The sequence below is a fragment of the Melospiza melodia genome, chromosome 6 (assembly GCF_035770615.1).
Source record: "Melospiza melodia melodia isolate bMelMel2 chromosome 6, bMelMel2.pri, whole genome shotgun sequence".
Classification (NCBI taxonomy): Eukaryota; Metazoa; Chordata; class Aves; order Passeriformes; family Passerellidae; genus Melospiza; species Melospiza melodia.
In genome coordinates, this window is record NC_086199.1 from 49,094,721 (window position 1) to 49,106,982 (window position 12,262).

The 12,262-nt window shown below is 41.8% G+C and overlaps 1 protein-coding gene across 1 annotated transcript in view; it reads right to left on the reverse strand.

Annotated features, from left to right (window-relative positions):
• The window catches only part of WT1 (WT1 transcription factor), a 34,794-nt gene that overhangs the window by 6,434 nt on the left and 16,098 nt on the right, over positions 1–12,262 (reverse strand). Inside the window, exons 6-8 of the mRNA XM_063159489.1 lie at positions 8,013–8,115; positions 6,464–6,614; positions 237–326 (exon numbers count right to left, since the gene is read on the reverse strand). Coding sequence (XP_063015559.1) covers positions 237–326; positions 6,464–6,614; positions 8,013–8,115 — 344 coding nt within the window. The remainder of the gene's footprint in view (positions 1–236; positions 327–6,463; positions 6,615–8,012; positions 8,116–12,262) is intronic.

The following is a 12,262-nucleotide window of genomic DNA, read 5'->3' on the forward strand; positions in this document are numbered from 1 at the left end:
TATACAGAGCAGACAGTTTCATTGTGAAAGTTGTTTCAAAAGATGGTGTCAGGATGATGGTGTCAGTAGTGCTAAAAGGCCAGTTAAAAACCTAGCCATGGCCTCCCCCTAAAATTAACTCCAAGAATTTGGTGTTGTGAGCAGACAACATCAGAAAAATGGAAATTTGAGGAGTGTGATTTCAGGATCACAATTCCTGTATGAACTCTAATTGCAGGCAGGTCTTGTCCACAAACCTGTGTGTCGTCTTTGGTGCCTTTTGAGTTGATCTGAACGAGAAAATCTTCGTTCACAGTCTTTGAAATCACACTGGTAGGGTTTCTCACCTGGGCAGGAAAAACAGTTTGTTAGAAAATGTGGCAAAATGAGGGAGCACCTCAAGCTGAACCAGAAGGTGAAATGTGCTGCTCTGAAAGATTTCTCTGCAGCCTGAAGCAGTCTAGTGGCACACCAGGACTGATTTGTCATAGAGCCACACAGCTCTGCTGGAAAGGCTGGGAAAATTCTACTGCATTGACACTGAGACTGAATCTGCTCGCTCTAAAGAAATTAGAAGTTAAAGCTGCAAAAATAAAATTTTTTAATTTTTTTTTTCTGCTGTAAACCAAGAACAGGAATGTCTTGGTTTTTATTTCCCTAAAAACCCCATTAAACCCTTTCAGCAGCACATAATTCATACCGAGGAGCAAATCACAGTTTGAATTAAATTGGGTTTAAAGCAAAAAATAAATAAGTTCCATCCACACAGGTGACAGTTTTAACTGCATTAGAATTAGAAATTGGAAAAAAAAAAACTGAGCAAAAAATTCAACCTCAGAAAAAGACATATTCTTCCCCAAAACACAAATTAGGTTTCTTCCATAAAGTGCTATTAAATAGAATTTCTCATGTAGCTGCACAGCTCCCACAGGCAAAGCCATGAATTATTGCAAAACCTCATGTAAATATAAACTCTTCCCCTCCTGCCGTGCAGTTCAGCAGAGATCCTCAGGGTGAGATTTCTCTGGGATGAGATTTTTAGGAAAATGAGGAGCCAGTGTCTCACATGGACATGGATTTCAATGCAAAGGAATGCACACAAACATGCAAAAAGAAATGCAGCAGCTGAGGAGTCTGAGGAAAGAGGGAAATGCTGCCAGCAGAGCACAGGGGTGGTGAAATTTGGGCAAGTTTGGCCACAACAATCCTTATGCTGCTACAGGAGCAGCTCCATGATCTTCCAGGTCTGACTCACTCCTAACCTGAGATCCCTCTGCACAGCCCTGGAATCCTGCTGAAGCCTCAGCCACCTATTACATTTAAGAAATGTCTTAATAGATCTAAATTCCACAAAATGTCATTTCTGCCCACAGAAGGTCTGGTTCAGGGGCACAGCACAGAGCCTCAGCAGGAGCAGGAGTGGAGCTGCAGAGCTGGAGGATGCTGGGCTCTGTCTGGGAGCTCTGCAAGAGTAAAAGAGTAAAAAAGAGCAAAAGCCTGCTGCTGACAAGAGCAGATGAGGAAAGGAGGCTGATTCTGAAACCAGCGCCTGCAAGTGGGAATGAGAATCCAAAGGCTGGTCTATACATCCTTCACCAATTTAAACCCCTTTTCTTAAATGAGAGGCAGCAGCTCTGCCTGCTGGGGGAAGCTGAGATGTAAACCAAGGGTCCTGTGGGACCTTTTCCTGCAGGAAAACACCACCTGGAGTGGGCAGAGGGGTTGGTTTCTCCCTGTTTCATTTTAACCTCCACTGAAGGTGTCTGCATGTCTGATTCTATGGCGAGGACATTCATCCTGCTTGCACTGCTATTCTGAGACACCAGAGCAAACCAGTTTAGTTTAAAGCAGATGCATTGGACCCAGGTGACAGAGAACAAGCAGCACATTAAGGAGAGCGTTCCAAATTCCTCCTGGTGCAGCTAAAATAAAAATTTTACAAAAGCAACTAAATCTGCAAGAACAAGCTGACTTCCTGTGGCAGCCACCCCCAAGGAGTTTAGTGACTCTCAAACCGAGGTGTGGACAATTTCTATGTCTGCTGGGCTTAATTTATTAGCATAGGAGATTAAAGTTGCCACAGGTGTTTGAAATAGTTCCATACTCTTTGACCACAAGGACTCCCTGGGGGGTGCCTGCTTTCCAGAAACCACTTACTTCCAAGGAATTCAGCCCTTTGGCAGATTTAAGAGGGGGAATGTCAGCAGAGCAGAGTGCAGTGACAGGATGATTGTCTGCTAATTGCAATATAAACTTAGAAGATGGCTAAGGAGGCATTGGAATAAAAGAGCATAGAGGCTCTGATGGCATGCACATGAAAATATTTCTTTAAATACATTGGAAAATAATCTTGGTCACATTAAAGTCAGATTTAACCCATGAAGATATTAAAGGAAGCAATCTAAAATGTTTACATAGGGATATGATGACACTGGGAAGAAAATAAAAAGCAAATAAACAAAAAGAGGCACAACATTAGACAGAAATCCTAATTCCCCTTTCCTTTTTCATCTTCTGTGTCAGCTGCCAAAGCTGACTGCCACATAAATTTCCTCAGAACAGGACGACAGAAACATCCCAGATGAGAGAAAGTCTGTCAGTCCCCCATGAAATTCCCACAGTGAGAGTGTCTCGCTTCCCCAGCCCTGCCAAAGCCTCTGCAGTAAGAGGCTCAAGTCTCTTTGTGTATGAAAATATCCAGTGATGCTGTCACCTCCTCATGTGAGCACACACAGCCCCAAAACAGGCCAGGAGATGCAGATGGAGCCTCACCAGCCCTTCTGCCTGAGACATCATCTCTTACACCACTGAAAGTAGTGGGGGAAAAAAGGGCATAATGAAATAATAAAGATGAGAGAGGATAGAGGGAATGGCATGTCTTGAATATGGCATGCCTTGAATATTTAGGAGAACAATTTTTAAAAGAAAAGGTCAAGAATTGTAAAACAAGAGTGAATCTGCCTTTGCACATATTGCAAGAAATGTTTCTAATAAAACAGATTTTTGTCAAATGCAGTTAATTTAAACCGAGGGAAGTGTGCATGTTTTCTCTGGAGCAAATTCATTTGCTCAGGTGCATGGGAAAACAGAAAATTCTACTGCTGTAGCGGTTGCACAAAATATTCACAGTCACTGCTTTGATTAAGGACTTCTGCAAGAGTAAAAGCCAGCTGCTAACAAGAACAGATGAGAAAAGGAGGCTGATTCTGAAACCAGAGCCTGCAAGTGGGAATGAGAATCCAAAGGCTGGTCTATACATCCTTCACCAATTTAAACCCCTTTTCTTAAATAAGTGTACCCACTTAATCAAACAAGTCCCATGATCACAACTTTGTCTTGCTAATGCTACATTTTTATTTAATATCATTTGCTTTAGCAAACTCACAGAAAATATATGTTTATTTATTTACTAGGGAGCCTTTACAGTTAACATTTTCTGTCATCTTCACACCATAGCTCAGCTGTGGCATGTCATTACTATTCTGAAATTAATTTTGCATTTTAGTTCCCGAAGCATTTTTTATTTTATGCTGTAGAAATCAGCCTGAAAGGGTACAGCTTGACACCCCCCCATAAAGGACAACCTTCCTGAGCTACAGATTCTCATACTCCATTGCAGCCCATACCTGCCAGCATGAACCCATTTAGGCTAAAGAGCATCCCTGGCAAACAGGCAGAGGATTTTCCCTCTGCAAAGAAAATCTGCAGGATTTTCTCCTGCTCAGCTTTGTGTTGGGATAAATCCAATTTTCCCAATGAGTGGCACTGAATCCAAAGGGTCTCTGGCAGGAATGCTGATGCTTCCACCAGAAGTGAAATTTATGGAGGTCTAGACATCAATTTGTTTCTGCAGGGAAGAGCCTGAAGCCTGCCACAGAATGACAACTCACATTATTTGCTGCAAAGTTGAAAAGTTAGATGTATTTCTGCATTTCCTTTCAGAGGCCTATCTGCTGCAGCAAAATACACCAAGATAAGAAAAAAGCTTTTTTGGCTGTGCATGTTTCAATGAAGGCATTGTTAAGAACAGATAAGCAGCCTCGGAGGGTACAAAGTGTTAACATATTTTCAACTGAGGCTGTTTGAAACATTGGTTAAAACTGATTACAGAATCCAACTTTGTGTTTCAGGGCCTTGCTCGGTTTTGCAATACAGCAAGTGGGAAAGAAGGATGGAAGATCTGATGAGCCAGTCCTTTGTTTGTATCTATTACAGAAATAAAAAATATAATCTAGAGCCAGAAGTATCCTGCAAAGATACAATCTGTTGGTTTCATATCATATATATGTAACAGCTTGTTTTCAAATCATGTGTTCATCGTTTAAAAATGACCAAAATCTTTGACCTAGCACTACACTAAGACAGCATAAGGTGGAAGAGCTCCAAACCCATAAGTGAGCCCAGAACCCCCTTTCAGGAAGATTAATTTGTTTGTTTGTTTGATTGATTGATTGTTTGATTGATTAGGAGAGGTGTGACAAACACAGACACATTATTTTTGGAAAAAAAATAGTTCCAAATTTTGCTTTGGGAAACAAGCTGGCCTCTTATGGAAAGAAACTTCCAAAGGTTTGAGAAACAAATAATTTTTGCTGTCAGCATATCAAAGGGTGTGTGTGCAGAAGGATCTGTGCCCACCTGTACAGAAAAGGTGTTGGAAGGGAAAAAAGTGGTTTATCCCTACCCAGTTCCACTGCAGCCTGAACCAGAGAGGCCCCAAAGACAATGGGACCCCTCTAACCCTCCTCTGGGGTGTCAGACAGACACAGGCCTATCCTCCATGTCTTTTGGGGGTTTTTTGACTCTACAAGCCTAAATTATATATTATATAATATTAAAAATCTTCTCCAGCTAAGGAAAAAACATATGTAAGCTGAAGTCCTTGTGATTGATCCAGAAATAACACTGGGAAAGCCCAGCAACTAAATGGAATAAAATACAGGACCAGAGCAAACAAATAATGACTGCTAAAGCACAGAGTAAATCAATTTAGGAATGAAGGAAACAGTGATTATGAGGAAAAAAATTCAGAACTGTTTAGGCAATACTGAATTTAATGGCCTTCAAAAGATTTCCAAATGTTCTTGGTTCCAATTTATTTATAGAAAATAGAATAGTACTCCTGTAGACCTTCCCTTCTAAAGATGAGCTTGCACTTACAGTCTGAAGTATCTTAAATTTTTCATTTCAGCACCTCAGAAGACAGCTGTCTCAATATTTTCTGACTTGCTCATTCATTAATTAAAAGTGCTTTGTGCGCATTTCTCACAGTTGACACAATTAAGTGACTGAATGATGAGGTTCTCTCCAAAAGGAGAAGATTGCAGCTGTCTTTATGAGATGTTAGACACTCTGCCAGGTCACCCAGCATGGGCTGCCCTCCTGCTCTCTTCCATCCCTTTGGTCTTCCATCACATCAATGGTTAACTCAACATCCATATTTACAGACTACATCCACAGACTTCTAGGTAAGCACAGAAAGAACTTTCTAAATAAAAATATGACAGGCAATCAAAAAAAAAAAAATGAAAACCCGTAAGATAAATCTAAAGATTTATCATAATTTTATACATCCAACAACATCAATCTCCCAACAGGGAAAATAACTCTGTCTGCTCTTTGGCAAGGTGCAGCAGAGTATTTGATTTCCACATTTTGAGGTCTTATTTCCTGAACTCAGAGAGAATCCAGACATTATCCTGCAAATTACTGGCTTCAGGCTCAATCCTTCATGGAAAGATCCCCTGAAGGATTTGCCAATCCCTGCCTACCAGAAAAGGTTTACACAGGAGAGCCAGAGGATGCAGAATGTCTAGGTTCCTCTTGCAGATGAAAATTCTTCATAATTAACATTAGATGAGATCTGCAGTGAGATTCAATGGTCCCAAATGAGACGGGAAAGAATAAAAAAAAAAAAAATTAAAAGAGAAAACAACTCGCAGCCCTGTAACAGTAAGAGAGGGAGGGAGGTGATCTGATTGCTGTGTGTTTTCCTTAGCTGGATCCAGAGAGCTTCAGCTCCAAGAGAGGGATTGGAGGTGACAAAGAGGGGTTGCCCAGCTGACAGAGCACACGCTCACTCATCACAGTCTCAAGGACACAGGCTCAAGCTACGTCAGGGAAGGTGTAGGTTGGATATTAGGAAAAAATTTTTCACCAGAAGAATAATAAAGTACTGGAATGCTCTTCCCAGGGAGGTGGTAGAATCACCATCTCTGATGTGTTTAAAAAAAGACTGGACATGGCACTTGGTGCTGTAATCTGGTTGAGGTGTTAGAGCACAGGTTGGACTCCATGATCTTGGAGGTCTCTTCCAACCTCATCATTCTGTGATTCTGTGATTCTGTGATTCTGTGATTCTGTGATTCTGTGATTCAGTGATCTGACGGATTCTCGCGCTCCCTGACCTGGCAGCGCATTCCTTGCCCCTTGCGCCACCTCCAGCCCCCCCTGCCCACTCTGCTGTGCTGTGATTCGTACCCACCAGTGTGCTTTCTGCTGTGCATCTGCAAGTGGGACAGCTTGAAGTATCTCTTGTTGCAGCCAGGGTAGGCACACATGAAGGGACGCTTCTCGTTGGTCTCGCTGGCCGAGCGCACGATGGTGGGAGCCACGCCGGGCACGCGCCGCACGTCCTGCGGGGACACAGACCTGCTGAGCCCACCTGGGGGTCCTCATCTCTGCCTTCACACACCCAGGTCACACCCAGCACCTCCCCGGGACAAAGGGATGCTTGGATGGATCGTGCTGGAAACGGGAAATTTTGCTTCATTCTACGTCAGCGACTTTAGTGTGCCTTAATTGGTTCTTTGCAGAGCGTTAAAATTATCTGGAGGTGAAGCACAGTGAGCTCTGCTCAGTGAATTCTCTCACCAGTGTTTGTGTGAGAGATTGAATGGCCCACACTGACCTCATGTATAACCACACAGCCCTGGCAGAACTCCCGTTGCCACAGAAAATAGTTTTAAGTTTATACCAGGGTGAGAGGAAAGAGCGTGAGCCAGACAAGTGTTGTCCTTTTTATTTTAAATACTCATATAAAGCTAAAGGACAAGGAAATGGATGTCTTGGATTAACACAAACTGATTAACAACACAACAAAAACAACTGTCTAGGTGGAGCTGGCCTTAATGCATTTTGGCCACTGTCACAATGTTCCATCAAAGGTGATCTCCTCCTTCTGGGATAATTAACTTCCTTAAACCATGTTGACCATTTACTTTTATTCACCCAACAAAAGCCGGTTCAGGAGCCTGTTTCTGAGAGCTTGCCACTGAATAATGACGTGCTAAACTACACAGAAAAGGAGAGAAGATGCTATCTAAAAACACAGAAGTACGTGGACAACACAGAGCAACACAGAAGAGACAGACACTCTGTAATGACTTTGCCATCAGTTTTAACAAGGTATGTCTTTTACAGGGGTATTTAATAATGATATGACTGTCTCAGAAAGGGAGGAAATGAACTCCCGTGAATGGTAAGTTCCTCCCAAATATTCACTAATTACTTAGTTATTAGGAAACAATCACATATTTAGTTTTAAGGAAATCCATTTGAATTAGTAAAGTTTGAGAAACACGTAAAAGCAAAATGAAATCTGACACTTTGATATATGTAATTATTAGATATAGTCCTATAAACATAGATTAGATATGTGGTCACATCAGATATAACCACAGAGGTTACATCACTCATGGCCAGAGTGATTGGAGCTGGAAGCTGCACAGTGGATCACTCATTTTGGGCCGTCCTGAGAAGCTGGTAAGGTAAGTAAGCACAGAAAGGAACACTGCCTTGCAGACTATTTCAGAAGAAGAGATGAGCAATTTTAAAGGACTGTGGCAGAAGGAAATCTTATGTTAGAGTGCAATGGCTTCAGTGAGGTCAGGACACTCACATAAAGCATCTCCTGACAAGGCGGGGAAGCCACAAATCGAGGATGGGCTCACAAACACCAGTGAAGCAGTGAGTGAACACCACAAACAGGCTGCAGTTTTGCTTCCCAGTGAGGAATGCCCCCCAATACTCACCTGTATGCCTCTGAAGACCCCATGGGTGTGTATTCTGTACTGAGCCCCACAGCTGTACAACATGGGAGCACTGTGGTTCTCATTTTCGTATCCCGCTGTGTGTCTGCAAGTAAAGAGGGCAATAACAAAAAAAAATCACATATTTTTCAGTACACAGCTCCATGTGAGAGGTTTCTTTCCTTAAGTCAGTGGTAACAAATGCAGAGTTTGCTTTTGCAGCCATGATATCCAAGTTCAAGTGAAATTCACCAAAGGAAACCTGCTCTGCCTTCATGCACATGGATCTGCTCCCACTGGCACAGTGCACTGACTCCATACATACATCTATTAGCATCCATTAAAACATCCAGGGGAAAAAGAAAAAACAACAGCAAAAAAAGAGAAATTGTCATGATTTCAACTCTCATGTATTTCCACAAAGATTTTAGGTAAGAGGGGAAAATTCACATAGCAGCACAACGGTGTCATGTGCACATGTTCACATTATTTATCAGTCAAACGTGGGGCTGGCTATTGCTAATATCTTTTGGAATGAGCAAAATGCCTCAAGTTTCACATTAAGTGCAGTGGATTTTTGTCAGCACCTCATGACTCAGATATTACCTGATACTACCAAGCAAGTGATGACATTTATAAGAATAGCAGTCATGTACTCATAAACAGAGATTACAAATCAGTGTCTAAACTATTTATCCCATGTATCAGCTTGCAGGATACACTACAAATTAACCCTTTATAAAAATAAAATTTGGGAAAAAAAAAAACAACAGGCTATCCCCCCTGGGTATAAATTTTCACAATAATTTTAAGAATTTGCAAATTTTGGTGTGTTTTGGAGTTGCCACAGCCATTGTCTAATTATGGTCTTCAAAATCCTGAATGTTGGAACACTGCTGTGTCTCCTGTTTGCAGCCTTCCTAATGTCAGAACCACATAAATGCATTTTAGGTTTAATTTTTGAGGGAGTATGTTACATTATCACTTGTGGAGGTGCCCATTGGCAATGGCAAGTGTACACGTTTTGCACAGCACCAGAAATTGGAAAGCCCAGAACAAAACCCCAGAGCACACAGCTAGGGACAGAGATGGATATGTAGGATGTTATCCCAGCCTCTGCCAAGTGCTTGCAACAGCAATTTGAAGGGGTCCCTGAGGTCCAGACTCTCATTTCACTGGTCCTTCCCTTCCCTCCACTCAAAGTTCATGTGCAGAGTAGAATTACAAGGAAGTTTTAAAGCTCTTAAGTGATTTGCGGAGCCGGCAGTGGAGCTGGAATGCAGGAGGTGTGCACAGGGTTCGTGGGGCTGGCTGCAGAGGAGGGGAGCGGTGTCTCTGCCTGCCCAGGGTTGGCTGCCCTCCTCAGCCCTGGCACAGGTGTTCTCTGAGGCCAGCTCTTCCACTGCTCTGCAGAGCTCTTTTCAAATCCTGCCTCCACCTGCCCCTTCACATCAAAGGCCACATCTTTTGGGAAGGCGTGCTCTGCTTAATGCAATTTTAATTCAGTTTTAAGGTGGTCATAATGGAATTAGTTATGGGGGGGGGGTGACAAGAAAGAATCTCTGTTCTGTAGTAATATCTGTAATTAATTCTGTAATAATAGATAAAGATACCATTAGCTGATTTAAATGGATTAAACCATGCTGTAGATATGCACCATGTTCCAAATAAATGGGGCCTCCTCTCTGCCCAGAGCCCACAAGTGGCCTTTTGCTGCCTAATTCAAGTAACAAATTACCATTTGCTATCGCCATTTGGTCAGCACAGATTCCCCACCAACATCAAAATTTTCCTCTCTGTTTAAAGGCAGCAAGTCCTTACAAGTAAATAAATAAATAAATAAATAAATAAATAAATTAATATTAAAAATAATAGGAGAGGGGTGTTGAAATCCTTCAAGCCATGGTGATACCCACGTTGATCACAAATTACACAGTGCATTTTTAAACTGGAATGGAATGGAATGGAATGGAATGGAATGGAATGGAATGGAATGGAATGGAATGGAATGGAATGGAATGGGAGCCACCACTGATAAGGAGGAAGCTCTGCAGCAGAAGCTGTTGCTCACCTGCAGTAAATCAAGGGTGAATGTGAACTTCAGCACTGGTCACCCCGAGTGTAACCTCCCTTTCACGCCTGTCCTGACAGCCTTAAACACCCCAATAAACAACAGGCACAAAGGGTGATAAGAATTCCCAGGACACAAACTTTGTAAGAAGAAGCAGGAATATGTAGTAAAATCTTATACCATAAAACACAGCCCCATTTTCCCTCCAAATTCCCATGGTTTTCATCTTTCAGTGATAACCCTTTTTGTAAGGACCAGCTAGTTCTGAAATAATTCCTCCCAGGAATGAGAGGCAGAACAAAGCCCCTGTCTGTGCCCTAAGGAATGGCTCCATGAATGAGAGGTATCCCCCAGGTGATCTCCAGCTCAGATTTTACTGCACAGTTAGGAAGCCTTCCTCCACAACCAGCCCTTTACACATTTCCTCCTCTTATTTCTAGTTGTGCCTCACTAAAACTGCACATACAAGAATCCATGAAGATTAAAATCTGCTTTCTGAGCCCCTTGACCCACAATACACTAAGTCCTTAACCAGCTCCCTAGGAGAGATGCTTTAATAACCAGGAGCCCTATTTCCCATTTTACTTTGGGCACATTTCCATCAGCATTGGCTGGCACTCAGCATGGCCATATGGCTGCTGACAGCAAAATGGATCATGAGAGATTTCTTGGTTAAAACACTGTTTATTCATTATGGAGTGCTGTGCACTTTGGGGAGATAGGAATTAACAGGTGGATACTCCTTTCAGTGGGAAACTGGAACACTGAAGGAGGAGTTTTCACAAACTGTCCCTGCACTGCTGCTTTCTTGAAGTTCAGCCTTCACTCTGCATCCTTGTGGGGAAATTAGAGTTCTGTCCCTTCCAGCCTCTTCGCTCCATGCTTTAGCCATGATTTATGCCACAAGGTGTACATCACAGCTGGCACAGCTGGCTTGTTTCACATGGCTGCAGTTTATATCCCACAATAAAGGCAGGGATAGAAGAGGAGATACAAATCTAGATCCATTATTAAACTCAAAACCCTGCTTTATTGCATGCAGGAGATAATGCAATGCCACATACACGAGGAATACAAGTGACTGGTGAATTTATACCCGCAGTACATTAACTAAATGGAAATCTCCAGAGGGTAGCACAGTCCTTAACTTTCATCTTTTCTAGTCAGGCACTCTGTGTTAAAGTAGGCAAAGAGACAATGCCTTATAAGCTCAGCTGAGTTAACCAAAGCAGGAAAAAAAAAAAAAAAAAAAAAAAAAAAAAAAAAAAAAAAAAAAAAAACAACAGAAAATGTTCCCAGTAAGGCCCAGAGTCACATTTAGGAGACACACTGGGCTGATCCCTCTGCAGGTCCTAAAAGGACTCAAAAATCAGCAGGACCAGATGCAGCCAAACTGCCCTGCCAGGATCCAACACAAATTTTTGTTTGAGCAAGGACTGAAGGATTTGGCCTCACTCAGTCCAGCTCTGCCATTATTTGTAAATATACAACTCCCTGTAACTTCAATCAGAACTGCTCAGAGCCAGAAATGCACTGCAAATATTTAGAGTTTGGGTTAGCTGGTGAAAAAAAGTGTATTTTGTTCTTTGGATCTAGACAGCCAGAGCTGGAAGCACAGCCGTAAAATGGAATTCTAGATAACTGGGAAACAAAGGCTGATACTTGCAGAGGAAGAGCTCTGTGCTGTGGAGTATTTAGAAGCACTTGCATTTACCATTAGCCCAGCAAATCCTTAACACTCGCAGAGTAGCTCTTTTAAAATGATTAATCTCAGAGTTGTACAGATTGTACAGAGATTAATAAAAATGAAGGGTTTACAGATGAGAATGTGTGATGAAAAACAGAGCAGCTTTAGAGAGTTGTATCAATCTAAGTGGTTATAAAAAAAAAACTCATAAAAGATGACATTCTAATCTGAATATTTAAAAAAAATAATCAAGCTGCAATTTCTCTCTCACACCATTTTTACTTTGTAAAACTGAAATGGCCTGTCCAATGTATAAAGCAGCTACAACTTAATCTGAAGAGTTAAGCTTTTTATTGTTATTTCATAAACCAAAAAAGGGAAGCTTTAGGACACACTGAAGGGAGCTAGAAAATTTCAGATGAAACGTGAATACACATTGATTCATGAGATTCAGACTTGGAAGAATAAAAAAAAAAAAGCCAGAAAGCAAGATTA